General features: G+C 41.6%; 1 protein-coding gene across 2 annotated transcripts in view; it reads right to left on the bottom strand.

Annotated features, from left to right (window-relative positions):
- Positions 1 to 26,768, bottom strand: part of UNC5D (unc-5 netrin receptor D) — a 615,641-nt gene that overhangs the window by 223,943 nt on the left and 364,930 nt on the right. For both annotated transcript variants that reach the window (XM_061134611.1, XM_061134612.1), the window contains exon 4: positions 8,946 to 9,049. In XM_061134611.1, coding sequence (XP_060990594.1) covers positions 8,946 to 9,049 — 104 coding nt within the window. The remainder of the gene's footprint in view (positions 1 to 8,945; positions 9,050 to 26,768) is intronic.

The following is a 26,768-nucleotide window of genomic DNA, read 5'->3' as shown; positions in this document are numbered from 1 at the left end:
GATCTTCATGACCCAGATAGCCACAATGGCATGACCCCTCACCTAGAGCCAGACATCCTGGAATGTAAGTCAAGTGGGACTTATGAAGCATCACTATGAACAAAGCTAATGTAGGTGATGGAATTACAGTTGAGCTGTTTCAAATACTAAAGATGATGCTGTGAAAGTGATGCACTCAACACGCCAGCAAATTTGAAAAACTCCACAGTGGCCACAGGACTGGAAAGGGCAGTTTTCATTCCAGTCCCAAAGAAAGGCAATGCCAAAGAATGCTCAAATGACCACACAATTGCACTCATCTCACACTCTAGCAAAGCAATGCTTAAAATTCTCTAAGCCAGGCTTCAACATTATGTAAACCATGAACTTCCAGATGTTCAAGTCGGGTTTACAAAAGGCAGAGGAGCCAGGGATCAATTGCCAACATCTGTTGGATCATCGAAAAGCAAGAGAGTTCGAGAAACACATCTACTTCTCCCTATGGACTACGCCAAAGCCTTTGACTGTGTGAATCGCAACAAACTGTGGAAAATTCTTAAAGAGATGGAAATATGAGACCACCTGACCTGCCTCCCGAGAAATCTGTATCCAGGTCAGGAAAAAACCGTTAGAATCGGACATGGAACAACAGACTGGTTCTAAATTGGGGAAGGAGTACATCAAGGCTGTATATTGTAACTCCGCTTATTTAACTTATTTTCAGAGTACATCATGTGAAATGCCAGGCTGGATAAGGTACATGCTGCAATCAAGATTGCTGGAAGAAATATGAACATTTCTCAGAAACACAGATATGCATATGGCATCACCCTTATCCAAAAGCGAAGAACTAAAGAACCTCTTGATGAAAGTGAAAGAGGAGAGTGAAAAAGTTGGCTTAAAATTCAACATTCAGAAAATGTAGATCATGGCATCCAGTCCCATCACTTAACGGCAAATAGATGGGGAAACAATGGGAACGGTGAGAGAATTTATTTGGGGGGGGTCCAAAATCACTGCTGAAACTCCAATACTTTGGCCACCTCATGCAAAGAGTTGACTCATTGGAAAAGACCCTGATGCTGGGAGGGATTGGGGGCAGGAGAAGGGGACGACAGAGGATGAAATGGCTGGATGGCATCACCGACTCGATGGACATGAGTTTGAGTAAACTCCGGGAGTTGGTGACGGACAGGGAGGCCTGGTGTGCTGCGATTCATGGGGTCACAAAGATTCGGACACGACTGAACGACTGAACTGAATTGAACTGAAAATCACCGCAGATGGTGACTGCTGCCATAAAATTAAAAGACACTTGCTCCTTGGAAGAAAAGCTATGACTAACATAGACAGCTTGTTAAAAAACAGAGACATTACTTTGTCAACAAAGGTCTGTCTAGTCAAGGCTATGGTTTTTCCAGTAGTCACGTATGGATGTGAAAGTTGGACTATAAAGAAAGCTGAGTGCCAAAGAATTGATGCTTTTGAACTGTGGTGTTGGAGAAGACTCTTGAGAGTCTCTTGGACTGCGAGGAGATCCAACCAGTCCATCCTAAAGGAGATCAGTCCTGGGTGTCCACTGGAAGGACTGATGTTGAAGCCGGAACTCCAATACTTTGGCCACCTGATGTGAAGAACTAACTCATTGGAAAATACCCTGATGCTGGGAAAGACTGAAGGTGGGAGGAGAAGGGGATGACAGAGGATGAGATGGTTGGATGGAAGCACCAACTCAATGGAGATGAGTTTGAGTAAGCTCTAGGAGTTGGTGATGGACAGGGAGGCCTCGCATGCTGCAGTCCATGGGGTCACAAAGAGTCAGACACGACTGAGTGATGGAACTGAACTGAATGCTATTCATAAGATTCTCCAAGGGATACGGTAAAACCACAGATAGTTACCAGCTTCTGTAAATACGCAAAATAACCATTTATTTCCTCCACGCACTAGATCATGTGTGCTCAGATGCTAAGGCATATCCAACTCTTTTGTGACTCCATGGATTGCAGCCTGCCAGGCTCCTCTTTCTATGGGTTTCTCCAGAAAAGAATACTGGACTGTGCTGCCGTTTCCTTCTCCAGGGGTCTTCCTGACCCAGGGATGGAAACCTTATCTCCTGCATTCATAGGCAGATTCTTTACCACTGAATCACTAAGGAAGCCCATAAAAGATTATATGTACTAGATAACAAGAGAGAAAGGCAGGAAGCATTCTGGTGCCTTCATCCTCTGATGAACTTGAAAGGCATGAAAAAGGCACAGGCTAGGAGGAAGATCTCATGGGCTGCCCGGGGAGAGGAGGGGGTGGTCCTAGCAGCATCCTTCTCCATGGGGCTGAAAGTGTGTTACAAATCTCAAGCGTTTTCAATTTCAATCTGGATCCTCAACTGTAATGGAACCCTACATCTTCCTCTGAGAACCAACGTTCAGGATGCTTTTATAAAAGAAGAAAATGAGAAGGAAGAACTGAAGCCACAATCCTCACTACTATTTATTTAGTATTAGAAACTGTGCTAGATGTCTTGCATATTCTTGGGTTTTCTTCATCTTTGGCTGGAGCAATCCTACAGGAAAAGCGTTGTTCCTATTTTCAGATGAGGACTCCGAGGTTCAGGGTGGCCAGTATTTGCCACAGGTCATAGTGTTAGGAGGTGCTAGTCAGGGTCGGGCCACAGTTTGACTCCAAAATTCTTACTTTCCCTTCATTATGCCACACTAAGAATCCTCAGTTCTCTACCATTTCCAGACTCCATGACTATATCCTAGGAGAGAGAACCCGGTGATCCAGACATCATTATGCACTTACGAGGATATAACCGGGGCCCTTTATAACAATGAGATCTTTTGGGGTCGTGGCCAAATGTGGGGAGAGTTTAATAAGGGTGGAGACTACCTGTATTCTCTCCTCTTCATACGCCCCCTTTCCTTCCCCTCTGAGGCACCCTCTCCGCAACTGAAGACGTTCAGTACTTCCTGTTTCCTAAGACCGCATCCAACCCAGGCTCCTGGTCCCTGGGAGCATAGGGGCTCCAGGACTGCCTGGCCCCCAGAGTCTCTATTCCCTCAGTGTTCATAAGTTTTATCACCAGATGACCTATTTCAAACGAAGAAACACAGCAATTACAAAAACTTTAGGATTAGCATATCACCTGGAAGAGATTTCAAAGAAAAAAACTATTTCTCAGGGTAGACTGTGAGGCAGCAGAACAAAAAGATATGTTTTTACTGGCCTAGGGGTCCCAAGCTTCCAAAAAGGCTTTGCAGAAGCTAACCAACCCTACCATCTCACTAAGAAACATCAAGTAGCACAGAGAGGAAAAGTCTAAGCTTTAAGGTTTGACTGACTCCTTGATCCGAAAGCTTGGACAAGTTCCTGTAAGATGGACATGAAACTACCAAGAGCTTTCCAGCATCTCCTAGCCATCTTCTGCAAATTAAATTAAAAGCAGAAAAGACTACTTAACACAGTGCCTGGCACACAGAGGCACTCTTTCTATTCTTATGCAAAGCACCTTGTCCGGTCATCTAGATGGAGTTAGTTGCCAAGTATGTTCTATCTTACAGAGAGAAGACAGAGGTGTCTTGTGAAAATAAGACTTGCTCCCAAGGTTCCTTTCAATGTGCCAAGCAGGAGACCTCCTATTCCACTGCAGGACAAAACCAGCTGGTACATCAGTTGGTTGTGCCTGGACCAATCACCAGCTGTGACTGGACCCACCAGTCACAACTCCTTCTAGTGACGACCTCTGGGGCCCCACAGGAGGTGGGCAAGATGGGAACCAGTGGTGCAGTGGAGTGGGTGGAATATATCCTGCTCAGAGAAGGTAACTTTGACTGATGATATTTCACAGTGACGATTACGTAACTGATCAATTTCCAAGCACAGTTTCCGGTTACCGCCATTCTGAAGAGTCATTAACATTAGGATACTCACATGACTAAGAGGTCAGTAAGCACAAAAATACTCTGCAATCTGAAGGCCCCATGACAGGCACTGGCAGACATTCCCCTCCCGACCTCACCAAGAGACCCTGACCACGGAAGGTATGAACATCTTCACCTTCCTTCCCTATCTGTATCCATCTCTCTCACAGCTTTCTTCTCTAGATTGACCTGCACATCAACAAAAACACAAATGTTGGTGGTAATAACTAGTGTGTAAGCTATTGCTGAAACTATAGAGCTATAAATATCAGTGCACAGATATAGGTAGTATCCATCTCATAAATAAGTGAAATTTCAAAGTAACCCAAGTGTTTGGAACCCAGATGCTTTCCCACCTTAAGAAGATGCTATAAAAGCTTGTTAGGGCCCCACACCAGCCATTAACCCACAGTGCAGCTGAAACATTCTCCATATTCATCCATAATACAAAAGGAAGAAAACAAAGCTTCCCCTCTTCAGCTCAGAATTTCTGTTTTAAACCAAATTACAGTCACAGCTGTTCCTTGAAATGGCCCTCTTTCAGCCAGCCTGGCTCTGAAATTTATTTCTAATGACGCCTATGTGCTTAAAAATAAAAGAGTATTAATATGTCAAGGGGGAGTGGGAAGTGGACTGAGTTCAAGAGTCCAAATTTCAAGCCCACACATAACCTGTGCATGTGACCTTATTTGGAAATAGGGTCACTGTAGCAGTACTGTGACCAAGAAGATTAACACAAGGCATTACTGGATTGAGGTTGACCCTCATCCAGTGATTCATGTTCTTGTAAGAGGAAAATTCACACATATCGAAGAGAGAGAGAGACTTCCCTGGTGGTCCAGTGGCTAAGACTCCATGCTCCCAACGCAGGGGGCCCGGGTTTGATCCTCAGTGTTGAACTAGATTCCACATGCCCCACCTAAGAGTTTGCATGACACAACTAAAGATCCCCCAAAATCTCCCATACCACCACCAAAATCAGAGGTCCTGATGCTGCATCTAAGACACTGCACAGTCAAATAAATAAATATTAAAAAAGAAAGTGATAAAAAAAGATACAGAGAGAATAACACCTATTTGAAGATGGAGGCAGAGTCTGTAGTGATGTATCTACACACCAAGGGCAGCAAGGATTGTCAGAAACCACCAGAATCTAAGAGACAAGCTCATTTTCCAGAGCCCCCAGGAAAACTAACCCTGCCTGCACCCTACTTCAGACTTCTCGCCTCCAGAACTGTGAGAGAATTCAGTTTGACTGTTTGAAGTCCCAGTATGTAGTCATTTGTCACAGCAGCCCCAGGAAACTAATCCAGGAAGTAAATACCTACCAGTGTAGAAATCTGGCAGGAGGGGAAGCACCAGAAAAGAAAATACACTTTCTTACTGAGAAGTTTGTACTTATTGTGTTCCTTCTTCCCCTGGCCAAGAACTCTCCCAAATACTGTTTGCATTGACATCAGGGTGTGTGACAACTGGAAGTTTTTCACATACTGTTCGGTTCCTGTGGTTACAGCTGAAAATCACATCAGAATGGGGTGGGGAGTGACGGGGGAGGAGGGAGGCCCAAGAGAAAGGGGACATATATAAATACACACACACACACACACACACACACACGCTTAGTTGCCCAGCTGTGTCCAACTGTGTCCCCATGGACTGTAGCCTACCAGGCTCCTCTGTTTATGGGAATTCTCTAGGCAGGAATACTGGAGTGGGTTGCCATGCCCTTCTCCAGGGGATCTTTCCAACCCAGGGATCAAGCCCAGGTTTCCTGTATTGCAGGCAGATTCTTTACCATCTAATAGCTCAACAGGTATTTGTGATATAGCAAAAAGTAATACAACATCGTAAAGCCACTATGCATGCGTGCTGAGTCGTGTCCTGCTCTTTGCGAACCCATGGACGGTAGTCCACCAGGCTCCTCTGTCCATGGGATTCTCCAGACAAGAATACTGGAGTGGGTTGCCATTCTCTTTTTCAGGGTATCTTCCCTACTCGGGGATCAAACCCGCATCTCCTGTGTCTCCTGCATTGGCAGGCAGAATCTTTACCACGGAGCCTCCTGGGAAGCCCTATACTCCAATAACAAATAAAAAAAAGAAACATATAAAGATGGAAAAAGGAACTGAGCCAATAAAGACAACTCATTTTCTTTCAAGGACAGTGTTGGGGCAAGAAAGGTGGAGGGATGTTTCAAGAGCTGCTTCCAAATTCAACCCAAGTTCAGCCTTTCCCAGGTATTGAGTTGGCCAAAAGATTAATTTGGGTTTTTCCAAATGGTATGGAAAATCTGAATGAATCTTTTGGCCAACCCCACAGTTGACCAGCTAGGAATGCTGCTTGCTTCCTAGAGGCTAATGCTTTCTCAACAAGAATCCTCCCTCCCAACCATGGCCCCAAAGAGCCTTGGAGTCCTTATAATTCCTAAATCCCTGAGCTCTCTGGGAAGACACTTCAATGTGTGTGTGTGCACGTGTACAAACTCATGGACACTTTTATATATCAAGGCATATTTTCCCTTTTGATTCTTACCCTACCAGGCTACACATTGCTTACCTTTCTCATCTCTGTTCTTTATTTTTACTTGTGTCTTCAAAGACCAAGTGAAGAATGACTTATACCCATTTTCTAACACTCAGGAGAAAAAACAAAAACAAGAGTCTAGTGTATTTCACAGTTTTGTCTGGGCTGAGTCCTAGTACTACCTCCAATATTCAGGAATAAAAGCAGGAAACTACTTTTCATTCATATTCAACAGATATTTATTGGACACCTGGATGTGAGAAGCACTCTTTTCTGTTCTGGGGACAAAGCGATAAAAAAATAAACATCGGACTTCCATGGAGGTTCATTGATCTTAAGACTCTGTGCTTCTAAAGCAAAGGACGCCAGGTTTGATCCCTGGTCAAACACGTTCCGTGTAGCATGGCCAAACAAACAAAATTCTCCTTGTATAGCTTAAATTCTAATAGAAAATAAGTTGAATAAATACAGTATGGTTGTGCTAAGAGCTAAAGAGTTAATACATGCAGAGAAAGGGGCTTGAAAGTATACATGTAGGGTAAGGAAGCAACATTGTCATCAGAGTGCCCTTAACAGGTCTCACTGAGCAGGAGGTCTCTGAGCAAGCCCTGAAGGAAGGGAAGAAACAATGGAGTAACTGGGGAAGAGTGTTCCAGCAGAGGGGTCAGCATGTGCAAAGGTCCTGAGGCAGGCATATGGCTGGTGCAGCTGTTGAAGAGTGAGGAGGCTAATGTGGCTACAAGCAGGGCTGGAAATTGAACAGCAGCAGATGAGGTCAGAGGTAAGAGCAGGCTAGATTATCCTGGACCACATAAGGCATGAAAAGAGGACTTTTCTCTGAGTGTTCTGAGGAACTTTGGGAAGACTGAATAGAGTTATGACTTAAATGGGTGCAAGACCTTTGGTGGGTCATTGATCTGAGTATCAGTTTTCTTGCCCCTAAAATGGAAAGGCCATGCCAAGTAAATATCTAAGTTCTTTTCTAGGTGTAAAAATTGATTTTTAGACATCTAGAGAATGTTCGGTTCCCACAGAACAGATAATAAAACCATGACCTTCTGCCCATCTTCACTGCTCTCTGGTGCTTCAAAGTTGACACAGTGACCCAGGCTTGGAAGGGAGCCTGGTTATGAAAGATGGTGTGATTATAGCAAATGCCTGGGACCTGAGTGAGTCCCCCAGGAACACGTGGGGTGTCCTCAATGATACCAACATTCACCCGGCCCTCTAACACCCAGCCACCTGTTCCCCGTCTCGGCAATCCAGGGCACTCTCTGCACAGAACAAGGCAGTGGCCAAAGGAGATCAAATATGTGTTTGCTTCCCATTAAATACACATCTAAAAATAAGCATTTTCCTTTCTCATCATTTCACATCACGCATGGAGAGTTCACTTTAATTTTCAAGTCCGTTTACTTCATTTCAGGGAAGTTTGGGAGCTTTGAATAGAATCCACCCTGCAGGCTTCTTGCCTGGATCAGCAAGTCTGTCTGTTTTCGGTTCCCCTTGATACTTTTTACTCCTCTTCCCCTCCAAAGGCAAAATCCCACAGCAATGCACAACAAAGTTTCCTGTTGTTTTAATATCTCTACTTCTCAATTAGGAAACCACGACTCTTAGGACCTTCCCCTAGCTGCTCAGAGCAGAATCACAGCTGGCCTCTCTACTGTTTGACTCAGACCTACGTTTGCATATGTACTGGGTTGGCTAAAACATTTGTTCAGGTTTTTCCATCCACTTATACAGGAAAACCCAAATGAAGTTTTCGGCCAACCCCAAAACAGGACTTGACCAAGCAATCTTTGTACTTCTGAATAGACCCCACAGTATTATCTTGATACCGATATTACTAGCCTATCAGAACCTCTTTTATCAGTGACTTAAAGAACACCATCCCTTATCAGCACAGTGTGTTATTAATGACAATTATAGTCTAAGCGTATGAGAGAAGCTTCTAGAAAACCAGCAAGGAGCAAAAACTATGACGACTCTGGATTCCGACCACCTCACTGTGAACAACAGGTAACTGATCAGAGATCTGGGACCTCCAACACTGTGTGTCCCCCACGCCAGAGCAGCGCCTGAAATATAACAAATACTCTAGGAATGTCTGTTTCGTAAGCAAATGAAGGAAAAGTGCAAACACCCGTGAAACTTGGCACTGGAGCCCGACCTCCTCCTTTCTACACTTTTCTCACTTGACTTTGCCTGTTAGATGGATCTAGAAACCAACGTACAAAGCAGAGAGCCCAGGGTGACGGATGGAGAGCACAGAGCATGCGCGTGCATCACCGAGGTCCCCAGCAGGAAGGGCACAGAACAATTTCCACCCAGATTGGCTGGCAAGAGCTTAAGAAATTAGAGGAGAGACAATTTCCTCTTCCAGCTTATTTCCATCAGCCGCGTCACCATCTTTAGTGGTTGTGTCCAGGCAGCGAGAAGGCCTGGCCCAGGCTGGCTTATGTCTCCTGTGAACACAGAGGACTCAGTCCCTGCTCTTGGGAACTGGCCTGGTCTTACCTCCGCAGCAGGAACTCCCTCCGGCGGCCGGCAGTGTAGCACAATCATGCCTTCAATGGGTACCTCCCTTCCCTGTGGGTCTTGCTCAAAGTTCTTCCGTAAATCTGCAAAGAGTGGGAAAGATATGACACTTTGCTCTGGGGCCAGGAAAATCCACATTTGCTCCAAAGATGATAAAACAGTGAGCTTAATGTCACAATCTAGACACACACACACACACACACACACACACACCCACCCTGGTTTCAGGAGTTAAGAATCCTTTTCCTGAATATTCACAAACACATTTCAAATAAGCCTTAATCAAACTGTCCCTAATGTTCTCTACTGATATGATGGATAGAAGATTTACTAGGAGAGCAGGAAAGAAAAAAACTCATTACTTCATGAGTCTTCGCTAGCATTATCTACTTAGCATCTGATAAAACACTTGGTCTAATAAATTGCCATCCACAGCTATTATGCAGCTGAGGTACACGTGATTTTTTTTTTATTAACTAAAGAATGCATTATTAATTTGTAACCTCTGCATCCCTTCGCCTCTAGGGAGCTCTAGAAGATGGTAATAAGAGTGTGATTACCTATTAGTCTTTTATTTGTAACCAGGGAGAAGAGGCAACATTCAACCACAACAAAATCTATAACCTATCCAACCAAACATATAATTAAAAAATACAACGCCCTCCAGTCCAGCAACAACACTGGGCATCCATGTAGTGTCTTTCTTGGAAGACTCCAGGCTGTTTGCAAACAAGCTGCACCATTAACCTTTTACACGTAGATGGGTGACCCTTGGAGGGGTTAATTGGCTTGCCAGCGGTCACAGAGAATATCAACGCCAGGGATGGGGAAGAATTTACCGTGTGTCCAGACATTAGTCTCTGAGTACTCACCAACAAATCTTTTTCAGGGAAAAGGACACACACAGGGACAGTTGAGAAAGAGAAAGACTATCATTTGCATGGCTTTCTACTTAAGCATATGCTTCATTAACAAGAGTGGGAGTTGGCCTCTACTTCTTTTGGAGGTGTCATAACAACACTTTGATAATTTAACCTCACAAGCTTATTTCTGCTGTCATTTGAAAGCCTGGGATAGTGGAGTGAAGACAGTTTGACAAGCCTTCCTCAAGACCTCCCCCTCCCTCCCGGAAAATGTATTTTTCTTCAACCGAGGATCTCAAATTACAGGCTGTGGATTTATTGATTTAATTTTCTTTAGTGCTTACAATAACATGAAATATGTTCTCTGTAAAGAGCAGAACTTCAGAATCAGTTACATCTGTATAAACGGTATAAATACATTAAACTTGCTTTTAGCAAGTCAGAAACACGCCATGAATAACAAGCCCAGCAATCCATGTATTCACTTTCTTTGGAATTTTACTCTTCATGTTTTCCCTCCCAGAGGCGACTGATGTCTTTTGTCAGCTAGGCTGTCTACTTGGAGATCATCGTGAGTGTATGTGAAACCAAGGATCTTACAAGGACTCACACTGTAGGCAGGTGGCAGGATCTATTTTCCCGTCTCTCTGCTGTCCTCCCAAATCATAAAACCAAGCTTCCTTCTATTAGAGATCTGTAAATTGTCACTGCAGATCTGCAAATTGCCACAGTCTTTACGACTCAGGATTTCTAATTCCAAGTTTGAGGAAGTTCACATAATTGATAACAAAACTATGAGTTATGGGGATGTGAATAAGCCCTGGAATGAAAAATCTCATGCTTCCTGCATAATTGGACCACTCATTCTCCTTTGCTCTCCCAGAAAGGATCACGGAGTCAAACCTCTTTCCAGGAATGTCCCTGGTGGTCCAGTGGTTTAGAATCTGTGCTGCAATGCAGAGGATGTGGGTTCAATCCCTGGTTGGGGAACTAAGATCCCGCATGCCATGGGAAAACTAAGCAGGTGGACTACGACTACTGAGCCTGCACACCAAAACAAAGGGTCTCACAGAATGCAAAGAAGATCCTATGTGCCACAACTGAGGCCTGATGCAGCCAAACAAATCAATCAATAAATGTTTAAAAAATCCTCATTCCTTATGACTAATTTACTCATCAAGGCTACAGTCAACCCCCTTATTCATGGGGGATATAGTCCAAGAACCCAGTGGATGCCTGAAACCACAGACAGTACCAAATCCTATATATCCTGGGTTTTTTTTTCCTATGCATACAATCCCTATGATAAAGTTCAATTTATAAAGCAGGCCCAGTAAGAGATCAACACTACTAAGACTAAAATAGAACAATTATAACAGTATACTGTAATAAATGTTACATGAATATAGTCTCTCTCAAAATATCTTACTGGACAAATGGAACACTTTTCCATCTTAACTAAGCACTTCAGTGTGGTGGCTCTAATGCTTTTGTTTGAGGGGCGACAGTAAAACCAACACGGATTTCTTTTCCCTTCTTCACAATTTTATGGAGAGAAGATTCATGCTGACCACAGATCTTAAGAAGCTCAGCATATAATTTTTTTCTCTTTCCTTACTAAGCCCTTATTAAGAACTTCCACTTTTTCACTTAAAGAAAGCACTTTTCAGCATTTCTTTGGTGTCCCTGAATTTCCAGCATCACTATCCTTATGTGTTGGGTCCATTATTAATTAAAACAAGGGTTACTTGAACACAAGTACTGTCACACCAGGTCAGTTGATCCGATAACCAAGACAGCTACTAAGATTAATGCACAGGACACGCTGGACGGAGAGATGATTCACTTCCCGGGCAGGATGCAGGTGGATGGCAGGAGATTTCATCCTGCTGCTAGGCACAGCACATGACTTAAAGCTTGTGAAATGTTTATTTCTGAAATTTTCCATTGAATATTTTCAGACTAAGGTTGACTGTGGGTAACTGAAGCCACAGATAAAAGAGATGACTCTGTACTGAAATGAGCCTGTTGCAGAGTGTGGGTGACTCTTACATGACACATCAGTTTGCTAAAGGAAAGAAACAGTGGTATTTTTGTGCCTAATTCTGTTGGGTTTGTTTGCCACTTTTTCCTCTTCTTTGATTGTTTTGTTTTCAAAAAGGAACTCTTACCCAGGGCTGCTACACAATGATTGCAGTTTTGACAACAGCAAATAATCTGCATTCAACCCAATGAAGCACAGAAAACAGACAATGGGAATTTCTATTTTATCTTATACTATTTCTATTTTGTCTTCTATTTCCTTTCTTTGCTCACTTGAAATGGAAATGGTAACAAAATGCAGAGTTTTTGGGTATTTCCACCCATCAGCGAATGAGAAGAAACTAGAGTGAAGTCATTTTCCCTCCACACTCCCACCTGCTTAAGGAAGTAGGTAAGCAAATATAAAGAAAGGAAACCCTGAGGATTTCTCTAGTGTTCCAGTGGCTAAGAATTGGTGCTCCCAAAGCAGGGGGTCTGGTTCAATCCCTGGTCAGGGAACTAGATCCCATGTCCCGCAACTGAAAGATTCCACGTGCTGCAATGGAGACCTGGAGCAGCCAGTTAAATAAATCTTTAAAAAAAAAAAAAAGGAAGGAAAATCCTGTATTGACACTGGGATATAGGAAAGAGTATTGTCTATAAGCAAGAAGCTAGGAGAAATTTCTTTTTGATCTCATACAATCAGGATCAGATTGAAGAAAGGACCCACACAACGCCCTGATCTTTCCAATTGACATTGGCAATCACTGTTGAAGTTTTCCAACAAGAAGTATATATCCACTTCTAAATGTGGAGATAGGAAGGTTAAAAGCAGAAGACAGAGGGTCAGGCAACAACTGTGGTGTCATAAACATGGATCCAACTCATCAAAGGCAGCCCATCACAGACCAGGTATCACAATGAATAAGAAACCCAAGTGTCCGAGTTCTGGTTTGTGCCTAATACTAGTGGCAGGAACTCTGGTACTTTCGATTCCCAGGAGGACAAACATACCAGACTAATTCCAGATTGCTACTAAAGATACCAAAATTTATACAAATAAATTCTTAGACATGGAAATAAATGATTTCAGCTCTACCTATGATTCTCACCATAGGCCACTCAATCTAGTTTTGCTGTTTGTTTGTTTAGGCTTTTTGTTTTTGATTTTGTATTTTTCTTGACCCTGCCAGGCAGCTTGCAGGATATTAGTTCCCGACCAGGGATTGAACCCAGGCTCCTGGCAGTGAAAAACATACAATCCTAACCACTGGACCACCAGGGAATTCCAGACAACTTCTGAATTAGCAAACTAGATACTTTTATCACCTATGCTAGTTCCAAGGCGTGAAAGGTTCACAGAGAAAATTGTGTCAATTCCAACAGTAAGAAAAACATCCCCAGTCTTGTGAAAAGAATTAGACTACAAATGAAGGAGACAAACCATAGAACTGAAATGGCTTCCTCTAAGACTGGAAACAAGAGGCACTTTTGGAGAGCTTCTAATTTATTTAGAATCAAAAGGAAATAGTAACTGAGAATCTAGAGTAGGGATTTATAAATAGGATAACATCTGAGATCAAGAAAACTGCCACTATGCATAAAAAAAAAAACAACAACATAACTGCTGAATTAGAACTATATGTCATGGAGACAGTAAACAGCATACTGAAGATTGCTGAAAATTGAATAGTAAAACAGAAGACAGATTTGTCAGGATCCAGTCAAGACACAGTTGTTTTAACAGAAAATACTAATGTAAAAATTGAAGGGCTAAATAGGCAAAAGGGGAACTCCTAGGAGCTGTTCCCATCCCAGGGATGGGGGGTGAGGGAACCAAAGGAAGAGACTGAGGTTACAGAACTTGAAGCTTAGAGAGGGCTCTACTCTCCAAGGAGAGGGCACAGCGTGCTGGCATCTCAGGAACTTGGAAGAGGAACCCAGGACTTAAGACCTCGATCTCTGAAGAAGGGCTGGTGGTGCTGGCATCTCTTGGAGGAGAGGGATGGGGTGCAGCACGTAATAAAGCTGGATCTGGAATTGCTTTTAAAAAGTACGTGGGAAACAAGAAGCTGCTGCCACTTCTATACAGAAATTCTGCTGGGATGATGTTGACAGAGACAGAAAATGAACAGAAAGTAGTAGCCTTCCCTTCCTTTCACTCTGTGGGCTTCTCTGGCGCCCCCTATTGGTGGAACCTTACAGGGAGCTAGGGTCTAGCAAGGGAGTCCTATCCCTAGCTTGGCAAAATACAAACCATTTGTGTTAGAGATGGCAGTAGCTTAGTATCCAGCAGACCCTAGTTTAAGAAATGTCCTCCAGGAGAACTCTAATAATTATATATTCTATATCTCTTTTCCTCACTCGATCATCAGTTCAATGAGTATGGGCTTTATGTCTGAGATATTCATTCTTATAGTCCCAGTGCCTACTGATATAGGAAAGGTTCTTAGTATCAATAAACATAAGCTGAACACATGAGCTAGGAGGAAATGACAAAATGATAAATGAGTTTGCCAGAAAAAGGATGAAATAAATAACAAAAGAAAATGCTGAGTTAGAGAAATACAATTTAAATACAATAGTTAGTTTAGAAGGAGACAGTAAGTGTAAAGAAAATAAATGATAATTAAATTAATAATGATAAAATTAAGTCTTCTCTGAGTTGAGAAAAAACTTGAGTTTGCAAAAGAGCTCACTAGATACAAGGCAAAATAATTTGGAAAAAGAAAAACTGTTCTAGGTATATCATAGTTGAAATTTGTAACAAAATTTTTAAAACTGTAAAAAATAATTTTACAAGTATTTTACAATAAATAAACAGAAGTAACTAAAATTTTCATGAAGGATTAATATTGTTAAAATGTCTTTTATGCAAAGCCAGCTATAGATTCAATGCAATCCCTATCAAAATCCCACTGTCATTTTCATGGAAAAAGAGAAGAAATTCTAAATTTAGCATGGAACCACAAGAGACACTTAAGAGCCACAACAATCTTGAGAAAAAAGAACACAGCTGGGCGCATGACATTTCCTGATTTCATACTACACCACAAAGCAACAGTAATCAAACAGCATGGTACAGGTATAAAAACAGGCAAATAGATGAAAGAAATAGAATCAAGAGCTCAGAAATAAACCTTCATATATAGAGCTAAGTAACAATTGAAACAAGATACAAGTGTACCAAATGGGAAAAAGACAGTCTCTTCACTAGTGGTGCTGGAAAATTTGGATATATGCAAATGTAAAAGAATGAAATGTGAAAGAGAAGAACCTTTCCCTTACATCACACACAAAAGTTAACTTGAACTGGATCAAAGACTTACACATAAAACCTGAAACTGTGAAATTCCTACAGGAAAACAGAGGTGAAAAACAGCCCTTGCCAATCACATTTTTGTATATGACACCAAAATCACAAGCAACAACGACTATATAAAATTAAAAGACTTATGTGCAGCAAAAGAAATGATCAATGTGAAAGGCAACCTGAGGAATGAGAGAAAATATTTTCAAACTATGTATCTGATAGGGGATTATATCCAAAACACACAGGGAATTCATTCAACTCAATAGTAAAAACAAAATAATCCAATCCAAATCAAAAATGAGCAAAGGACCCAAACAGACATTTTTCCAAAGAAGATATGCAAATGGCCAGTGTGTACATGACAAGGTGTTCAACATCACTAAATAAAGAAATGCAAAAATCAAATCCAACCCACTCCTATTAGAATGGCCAATATCAGCTCTTGTTAGGGGCTAATGCAGCTAATGACTTTCAGTTAAGCCAGAGCTTATTTACCATTCTGAAAATTGATGGCCCTTAAGAAGGATGCTAAATTTACTCTGCCAGTGTTCTATAACAGAACAACAAAGCCTGGATAATAACTCATCTGTCTACAACCTGATTTGCTGACTATTTTAAGACCATTGTTGAGATTTTGTTGACAATGTACCTGGTCATCCAAGAGTTCTAATGGAGATGCACAATATTAATTCTGTTTTCATGCCTTTAATAAAGCAAAGCACAGTGAAATGAGGTATGCCTGTATCTGTCTGAATTGTTGGTCTGCCACTTACTAGCACCTTGACTTGATAAGTACCTTTATTTCTCTTTGCCTCAGATTCCTCATCTGGAAAATGAACATACTAATTTCTATCACATATAGTTGGGTCTGAATGAAATGCTAATATGTGTACAATCCTTTTAAGAGCACTGTGTACATAACAGGACTTAATTAAGGTCACATCTATTATTATATCCTATTATAGAGCCATGATTATTAAAAGACCTTGGCATTAATCAATATACAAATTGTTTAATAAACTACAATTTCAAAGGCACTCAAATGAAAACATAAGTTAGCAACTTAGCAGCAGCAGCAGTATATGATATATACTAAATATAAAATATACAAATTAGGATGGCCTTTTGGATAAAAAGATAAAGTGAGATCTATGTCTTATTTCATACCAAAATAAATCCCATCTTAATAAAAATATTATCTACAAAGCCACAGCAGTAATAAAATACTTATTGGATCTTAAGTTAGGAAAGCCTTTTATAAACCCAAAATTGGAGGAAGAATACCTTAGGAAATGATCAGCAGATACTGTTTTGTCAAAACTGAGACCTGTTTTCACTTAAAACACTACAAGAAAAATTATAGGCAGAGGTTTAACAGTCTTAATATATTATAAAGGGCACATTTGGAACAAAGTGAGAAGGATAATACCCTAAAATAAAATGAAAACATAACTTACAAAAGAAGGACACAAATGAATAATATATTTAAGTGTCAATATCACTAATTGTTACTGAAATACTAATTTAAAAAGCATCAGTATGTCTCTTTACTCTTCCAAGCAGTCTCTGTTTTGTTTCTTTGTTTTAAAGGATAGCTTCCAGTTTTAGAAAGAGTACAGAGAACTGAATGAAAAGAGCCTCTTGAAAGTGAAAGTGGAGAGTGAAAAAGTTGGCTTAAAACTCAACATTCAGAAAACTAAGATCATGGCATCTAGTCCCATCACTTCATGGCAAATAGATGGGGAAACAGTGGAAACAGTGACAGACTTTATTTTTTTGGACTCCCAAATCACTGCAGATGGTGATTGCAGCCATGATATTAAAGACGCTTACCCCTTGGAGTAAGTTATGACCAACCTAGACAGCATATTAAAAAGTATAGACATTACTTTGTCAACAAAGGTCCTTCTAGTCAAGGCTATGGTTTTTCCAGTAGACATGTATGGATGTGAGAGTTGGACTATAAAGAAAGCTGAGCACCGAAGAACTGATGCTTTTGAACTGTGGTGTTGGAGAAGACTCTTGAGAGCCCCTTGGTCTGCAAGGAGATCCGACCAGTCCATCCTAAAGGAAATCAGTCCTGAATGTTCATTGGAAGGACTGATGCTGAAGCTGAAACTCCAATACTTTGGCCACCTCATGCGAAGAGTTGACTCATTGGAAAAGACCTTGATGCTGGGAAGGACTGAAGGCAGGAGGAGAAGAGGATGACAGAGGATGAGACGGTTGGATGGCATCACTGACTCGATGGACATGAGTTTGATGGCAAGCTCTGGGAGTTGGTGAGGGACAGGCAAGCCTAGCGTACTGCAGTCCATGGGGTCGCAAAGAGTCAGACACGACTGAGCGACTGAACTGACTGACTAAGAGAACTGAATAGCCTTAAACATTGCTAGGAGAACTGAAAACGGTTAAACAAGAAACCTATAATATGTACCAAATGTCCTTAAAAGTTAATTTAGGAGTTCATTATCTAATAAATAAATACTGGTATATTCATAAAACCAAATATTATTTGGCAATAAAAATAAAGAATGGGTACATGCTATGATGTAGAGGAATCTTGAAAACACAATGCTAAATGAAAAAAATGAGTTAGAAAAGACCATATATAGTATGATTCCATTTGTTTAAAAAAAAAAAAAAATGTCCAAAATAGGTAAATACATATAGTCAGAAAGTTGATAAGCATTTAATTAGGGCTGCAGGTGAGGTGGGGGGAAGGGCTGGGAATGCTTCTATTTTATGTGCTAAAAGTATTCTCAACTGGACTCTGGTTATAATTGCACAGGGCATCCTTGGTGGCTCAGTGGTAAAGAATCTGGCTGCCAATGCAGGAGATGTGGGTTCAATCCCTGGTCTAGCAAGGCCCCTTGGAGAAAAAAATGGCAACCCACTCCAGTATTCTTGCCTGGAAAAGCCATTGATAGAGAAGCCTGGCAGGCTATAGTCCATGGGGTCACAAAGAATTGGACACTACTTAGCAACTAAACAACAATGATAATCACACAATTCTGAGAGCAAACTAAACACTATTAAATCATATGCTTTAAATAGATGAATTAATTGCCAAGTCATATGGATTAAATCTCAGTAGAGCTATTATTAAAAAGAGTTCATTTATATGATTAAGTAATTCCACTACTAAAATTTTCTAAGAAAACTATTAAAGAGCTATATAGAAATATGTAGCATAGTGATATTCTTCAAATCATCATTTACAATGCTGAATGATTGCTAATAATCTAAATATTTAATCATATGGGAATGGTTAATATCTTTTTGTTCATTCATATAATGTAATACTATGCCAACTTTAAAAAAAAAAGCTCAAAGGATATTTTAAATTACAAGTAAATGCTTGAATAAATTACTAAGTAAGATAAAATGGTATTCAGTGAGTGATCTCTTTTATCTATTTTTTAATATATAAGGATGATACTCCTCCAAACGTAAAAATTATCATTTTATAGAATGCGTTTATATCTAAATGAAAGTAGGTACATTTGCTTTAGAAACTTGTTTCAGTGAGTAACCCTTCTCTTAATTTGCTTCCAGGTTTTCCATAAATGTGTAACAGCCTTATTCAGAATTCACTCATACTGTTGGTCATGGCCAGACACTGTGCCAGGCAGCAGGGGTACATTACTGAACTTGACCCAGACCATTCCAGCCTTCCTATAGCATACACTCCAGCAGGGAGGATAGATAATAAACAAGCCTGATGGCTCTGCAGTAAAGATTCCGCCCACGATGCAGGAGCTGCAGGTTCAATCCCTGGGTCGGGAAGATCCCCTGGAGAAGGAAATGGCAACCCACTCCAGTATTCTTGCCTGGAGAATCCCTTGGACAGAGGAGCCTGGTGAGCAACAGTCTATAGGGTCACAAAGAGTCAGACATGACTGAGGCAACTTAGCACACACTCAAGAGATGAGCGTTGAAATAGAGAAGTAGGAAGTTCCATAAAACTATATTACAGTAGGATGTACCTTAATCATTAGAGGAAAGTTTTTCAAAGCAAGGTCTAGGTAGGAAGAGGCAGAGCATCTCACAGGCCTTTGCCGGACACACTATACCTCATTTACTATTTCCATCAGACTTTTACTTGCTTAAAACATTGTTTTATATATACATGCTCTCTGGTTTCTTTCTTACAAGTCTCTGCAAAATGCCTGCATAGCTACCTCCCTTTCCATAAGTTAGCACATCCCATAAGGACACTCCTCTCTTAGACTTGGGTCTTCTGTCCATATATAATATTGAAAGGATGGAATATAAATAGATTTCCACCTTCTGATCTCACTGACACTCATATCGTCTATGGAAAGAAAAAATAATAATTTTCCTATTATTTTGTAGACGGGAACTGAACCAAGCAGCAGACACACACACATATCAAGACTGAAGATTTAAAAATGTTTAAATATCAACTGGTATGGGATTGCTATATATGTCATAGGAAAAGCCCTAAAGAGAAATCACTCAGCATTTCAAAGATTTGCTACTGGATAATTATGGGAATATTCATTATACTCTTCATCTGTTTCTGCATTTTCTAAATTTTTCTGTGATGAATGTGGATTTCTTTTACAGCCAGAAAAAAAAAAAAAAAAAGGTCCAAAAAAAGCCCCTCTTTCCTACAAGTTGTCAAAAGATTCTTTAAACTAGACCAAACTGAATCAGAAGCCAGGGAAGAAGTACATTTTGTTTCATTTTATTGTACCAAGTTTCACTCCTACGACATCCATTAAAGAAGGAAGCAAGAAGGACCATATTTTTCAGTCTTTAGTACATGCTGAGATAGTCATCCTAATGTGATTTTACTTATGGAAATCTCTGCAGATAAAGAGATCTTTCATCTGTTTGGTTCATTGCCTCCCTTCAGTACCTGGGTGGGTATACAGTAGTCACTAAATAAATATTTGTTGAATGGATAAACCGACCAGTGAGTTTCCATGTCAACTCATCTGAGTGATTATTATATATTAATATACCACATACGTCTCCAATAGATAAATGTACTACAATGCTGTTAAAGTAACGCATGCTCATTCTCATCTTCATAGCTAGTGTGAAGGATACTAGCAAACATCAGAGCTGATCAATGTGGAGCATCACTGTTTCTGCTGCCTCTTCACCCTGTCCCCTGTTCAGTTCCTCAGCAGAATGCCAAGAAGGCACACAATGGCTGGAACCAAGGCAGGGAAGAGGAGGGAGAGGTGATGAAGCCAGGTATTTGGCTAACCTGTAAATCACACAATCAGCAACAAGACCAAGCAGGCCGCAGTACTCGCCAAGAAGCGGTCCATCTGCGGCCAGGCCATGGGAAGCAGCCGCCTCCCTTTCCTCACCTTCTGCCCTATTTGGCCTTTTTCTCATTTTCCTTTCATGCTACTATGTTAGAAAAGTCATTGTAGCACAGAAAAATCAATAAAAATTCAATTCCGAATAATAGTTCTTTGCAGCTCAGAAACACCAGGGAGTTATCGGCTCATTCAATGTTCTGGCAGTTAATGCAATGAAATAAAAATAATTTACTCATTCAAACCAAATCAGCCAGTGAAAAATCATAGTCTTTTTTTTTTTTAATAGTCATAGTCATTTGTTAAGATTGCAGGAGGATGGTATAAAGTCCCATTAGTGCCGAACACACTGGCATTCAAATCAGCTCCACATCTTTCCCACCCATATTTTACTAAAGGAACAACAAACCACATTTGTCATACATAAAAGGAATTTGTAACTTAGCCAAATACAGATCATTTGCTGTAATAAAAGGGCCAGTTCAAACGCAGAACAGATGGAGGCCAGCAAAAGGAAAGTCAAGGCTTGGTGCCCTCAATGCTCCAGCCCCTGAAGGTTATGACCTGAGAAGTCAATTCCTAACTCCAGTTCCCAAAGGAAGCACAGAAAAGGCTTCCTGTCAGGTCAATTCTTTCTTTGGTGATAATCTCCTTGTATTTTGGTACACTTACAGATGCTTCTCTTGCCAGCCTGGCTTAAACTCTCTGGCTTACTTACATCTGTGAATTCTGCCCATCCTTAACACACTAATCCATGTTGATGCCAAGCGGCTCCTTGCTGTCATTTCATGCCCTGGCTGTGAATCGTCTGGTTCTGACGTTGTGGTCTTTCTGAAGGACAGCCAACCCTAAAGGACAATTCCACATGGAGATTTCTCTGTCCTAAGATTTCTGAAAGGTGTGCCTTAACTTATTCTTTGGTTGCTAAGTCATGTACAACACATCTGCAAGCCATGGACTATAGCTCCTCCAGGCTCCTCTGTCCATGGGATTTCCCAGGCGAGAACACTTGAGTCGGTTGCCATTTGCTTCTGCAGGGGATCTTCCTGACTCAGGGACTGAACCTGCATCTCCAGCATTGGTAGGCAGGATTCTTTACCACTGAGCCACCAGCAAAGCCCACAACCTTAACTACTGTTGAGTAAATCTGGCAGCAAGAGGGAAGGAGGGACAGCTTAGATGAAAGCTGGATGGTGTGAACATTTCCATGTTCCCTCTGATCCCACCTTGGTGCTGTGCAATGCACAGGGTCTGTTTATTGGGACATCAAGGGGTCCGGATGATGCCAGGGGTCCTCTTGTGCAGAGGATACTGAAGACTGCTTTTCTGAGCCACAGAATAACGTTGGGGCTTCGTTAGCTCCCCTGTGCTCTGCAATTCCTCTGCTGTTAAATTGCCATTGTCAATAAATCGTTTTATAACTAGCACGGTGTGTCATTATCCCTTTCACAACAAGTAGCATAGTCTGTCAGGCAACAGTGGTGTTGGAAGGCAGCATCCTACAGCAGGGACACATTATGGTGAGAAGAAACAGCTGCAGGCTCACAAAACGCTTTGAGTACTAATTTAACCTGCTCTCTATTGAGCCATTCCCAACTCCACGCATACCATTGTGTTTGGCTTCTTTTGTTTACAAGGACACACGAACATCCATTCAGATTCCATCAAAATGTGAGGATTAACTGAATATGCGGAAGACTCAATGTTGCGTCCAAGACTCCCTGGAAACCAAGAAAGACCGCACACCAGGCTTGGAGGACGGAATATAGATCACAAAGTAAGCAGATAAACAGACTGGAATATGGCCAAGCAAGGGGGTAAAGAGAGTCAATGCAATTCTGTTAACAGGGTTATTTCATACTCCTTTTAGCACAGATGTTGTGTCCCTCCTAACCAACTGCTTTTCATTCTGCTTAAAAAAAAAAAAAAAAATATATATATATATATATATACATATATATATATACATAAATTTTAGCTGCATCCAGTCTTGGTTGCATCATGCAGGTTCTTCTGTTGCAGTGCCCAGGCTCAGCAGTTTTGGCTCGGGGGCTTAGCTGCCCTGCAGCATATGGGATCTTAGTTTCCTGACCAGGAATTGAACCTGAGTCCCCTGCATTGTAAGGCAGATTCTTAATCACTGGATCACCAGGGAAGTCCCTCTGTTCTGTCTTATTGGCTGCTGCTTATCCATTAACTGTATTTAATCACATCTTGGCTTCCCTGGTGGCTCAGATGGTAAAGAATTCACTTGCAATGCAGAGGCTTGGGTTCGATCCATGAGTCAGAAGATGCCCTGGAGAAGGGAAGGGCGACCCATTCCAGTATTCTTGCCTTTGGACAAGAACCCCAAGGACAGAGGAGTCTGGTGGGCTACAGTCCACAGGGTCACAAAGAGTCAGACACAACTGAATGGTTTACACTTTCACTTCACTCTCTGGTATCTCAGGATCACTATTGCCTGCTTCTTTAACTGTTATGTTTCCCTTTCTGGTGCCTCTATCACCTCTTGCTTCTCTTTGAGGATCAAGTCAAATTCAGAAGAGCCAGAATCCACAAGTACAAAATCACTTTACCCTTCTTGCGTAAGTCTTTCATTTTGAGTCTACTTATAGCAGCTAACCTGCCCAGGTGTGCATTCCTGGTCCAGTGGACACGACAGTAGATTTATGAGCTACAGAGCATAGCCATCTGTGCTTAAGAAGGCTCTCAGTACCACTTCTCTTAGCAGGACCATAGGCGGGGACTCCATAAGGCAATTATATCTATGGAAAATTTCAAAGGTTTGCTTTATCTCCAGGTTCCATAAAAGGTGATTTCTGTGGATTGATTATACTGATTTGGGCTATGTCAATACACAAAGGACAGCTGAAGCAAGACCTAAGTAGCACATCTGAACAAAAGCTATCAGGTGAAAACATAGGAATTCTCTGCTTCTTGGTTTTCAAGGTATTAAATCAAATTAAAACAAAGTTAACACCTCACAGTCTGTATCTTTACATCACATTCTACTGACAGCTATGGGGACAAAATACTGGTAAGTTCCACCTTCTTTCTGTTTGAGAATACTATTGTTCTCCTGGTAGTCTAATGGGGAAATTGAGCTTTAGGTGAATGCAGGAATAGCCACTGAAACAAGTGCTTTTTTAAAAAGTTGAAGCATGGTTGATTTACAATGTTATGTTTATTTCTGCTAGACAGCAAGGTGATTCAGTTATATATACATACATACATATATATGTGACTTAAAGAAATTATTTTCCATTATGGTATATCACAGGATATTGAATATAGTTGCCTGTGCTATATAGTAAGACCTTGTTGTTTATCCTATATATAATGGTTTGAATCTGCTAACCCCAATCTTCCAAACCATTTTTCCCCCACCCGCTTCCCCTTGGTAACCACAAATCTTGAACAGAAGTGTTTTTGATGGAGAAAAAAGCAATGCAATCCTAGGAGCCATTGACTAGACTCACCTGCTCAGTTCTCAAGGAGTAGATAGCAAAGTGGCACTCCTTATCCTTCTATGGTCAGGATTCTCCACCTGCAGTGCTGCCTAAACCTCTCATCCCCTACAAGCAGCACTAGAGCTTATCTTCAGCCCAGCACCCTGATGAGCACGTGAACACCAAACTCCAAGGTCGATGGGACAGAGTTTTAAGAACAGCACACACAGAAGAATCTTTCCTGACTTTCCCGGGTGCCCTCCCAGCCCTCCCCCAGAAATGAGAGGGATATGAACTAGCAGAGTTTAAGATGACATGACTTAAAAAGAACCTTAATGCTTTCAATACTCACCATCTCATTGTAATTCAGTACTAGTACTACAGAGAGATGGAGGGGCGGGGTGGGTGGGGGGCAGAAAAATAGAAGGGAGAAAGAGTAAAAAAGAAAACGTCAACCTAGCAGCAAGAAGAAATACATTTTTTATCCTGCATTTTTAGCATTTTGATTCTCCCCTTTCCCTAGTTCTCCCTGAGGCCTGCAAGGTCGATCGGGACAAGATGTGGCCATGCGTCTTAAGCCTGTCTTAAACGCTGCAATAAGCCACTAACCAGCTAACACTCTGCTTTCTGCTCGGCCCAAGTGAGTGGAAGAAATTAGAGTGGCATTTTGCCTGACCTTAAATAAATCTTGCCCGAACAGGAAGGATCTAAGAGATCACTCCAGACAGAAGTTGTTCACTTTTTTTGGTAGCAAACTCTATATTTCACCTTAAGTCTGACAAAGAGACTAACCAATAATGCAGATAAAACTAAAGCTTGCAAGTAAGCACAAACTACTCAGAGGTCTGGAGCACTCTTGCTAGGAAAAAGGAATGACAATAGGCCTGAAGTAGTGACAACTAGGGGTACTTGAGTAATAAAAGAAGTCACCTGGGCTGATGTAGGGAAAGGGGAGCATTTTGGAGCAAGGTGAGCTAAGCAGGGGCTGGCTCTTCCTATGGGGCCAGTATCACGGGATCTGGAAATCCAATGGGAGAAGTCCAGCCAAGGGAAGAACATGATATGACTTGTATGTTTTGTTGTTTATCTTTCTGGCTGCTGTGTGGAGAATGGATTTGAAGATGGCAAGAAAGTGAGCAGTGAGATTATGGCAGTAAAGAAATAACCAGATGGGGGGAAGTGGGCCAATTCAGGATGTGCTGTGGATACAGATGGGGCGAGGCCTGTTGCTCGATGGGATGTGACTGAAGGAAAGAGAAGAGTCCAGGATGACACCCAGGTCTTGCCGTGAGCCCTGAGGCACCATTACTGAACTGGAAAACGTGGGGATAAACAAAGGTTTGCAGCAGCGCTGATGGGGCGAAAACCAAGACAGTTTTCTCCGGGACATGTTATGTTGAGATGCCGACTAGATATCTGAATGAATATATCAGGGAGGCACTCAATGAAGTCATCAGGAGATGAGGTGCAAGGTCAGGGCCGAGAAAAACCAATGTATCAAGAGACACTTAATTGTGTGGTGGCTCAGTTGGTAAAGGATCTCCCTGTGATGCAGGAGATGTGGGTTTGATCTCTGAGTGGGGAAGATCCCCTGGAGAAGGAAATGGTGGCCCACTCCAGTATTCTTGTCTGGTAAACCCCATGGATAGAGGAGCCTGGTGGGCTACAGTCCATATGGTGTTGCCTAAGAGTCAGATGCAACTTAGTGAGTAAACAACAACAGACAGACAGTACTGGCGCTATGGAGTGAGAGATTTCACCTAGGGAAAACCTGTGGGCGAAGGAGAGACTTTAGGGTATTACCATACTTAGAAATGGGAAGAGAAGGAGGAGGCTGCATAGAAAACTGGACTTGTGGACAGTGGGAAGACAGCAAAATCACAAAAGCGTTCCTGGACCTTACTCCTAGAGGTTATGATTCAACAGATCTTGAACAAAGCCCAGTAGCCTTAATTTTTTTTAAGAGCTCCCTGTATGCTTCTCCTTGTAGGCTGCAAGTTTTAAGAGACACTCGACTAGAGGACAAAGCTGGGTAGTTGATGCCAGAACTCAAACCCAGCTCTTCTGACTTTTTAAAATGAGTCTAAATGTCATGGTTGTAGTAGGATGCATCTATTCCTCAAATGGCTAACTCCAGCTAATGCTCTAGATTTTTCATCTGCGGTCAACTTTTTGGATAGGGGCATCCATACCATCTCCATTTTCTCATCTTCCACTGATTCCTGGACCTACGAGCACCTCCTGACACCCTTGTCTCATTACACTGCTTTGTCCCAGTCAACGGAGCAAATAAACTGACCCCTCCTATGTCTTACTTTAACCTGGTGAGCACACTGACACCATGAGCCATTTCTTCCTTCATCAAAATCTCCACTCTTCCTTTGATACTGAAACTCCAACTAAAGCTTTTAATTTATCTACTTAAAAATAACTGTAATCTATAATGGAACTATATGCAGTTTTGTTTTGCAATTTTCCAAGTCTCCTGTAAATGTGCTATCATACTTTCATAATTAAAAAAAAAAAAGAAAGAAAAATCTCCACTCGTGGATTTCTCAGTGACTTGTCAATTTTTTTTTCCTTCTCTGTTTCCTCCATGGCTCCCCTCTGTCCACTTCTTAACCACATAGAGAATTCTACTCATGGTCTACTCATGGTCTCCCAGCACTTGGGGATTTGGGGAGTAGGACGGAAAATGCGTAGTGTGGGAAACCATTGAGAACTAAAATACCGCCTGCCTATCAGTAACCAAAGGATACGGCAGCCATCAAACCATCACATTACAGCTGCCTGAATGGTGAGCCCTGAGGGAACTCAGGATGGAAACAAAGGGCTGCCCGCTGCCAAGCCCA

The sequence above is a fragment of the Dama dama genome, chromosome 32, assembly GCF_033118175.1.
Source record: "Dama dama isolate Ldn47 chromosome 32, ASM3311817v1, whole genome shotgun sequence".
Taxonomy (NCBI): Eukaryota; Metazoa; Chordata; class Mammalia; order Artiodactyla; family Cervidae; genus Dama; species Dama dama.
The sequence above is the reverse complement of the archived record's forward strand: the minus strand, read 5'-3'. Positions and strand labels throughout refer to the sequence as shown.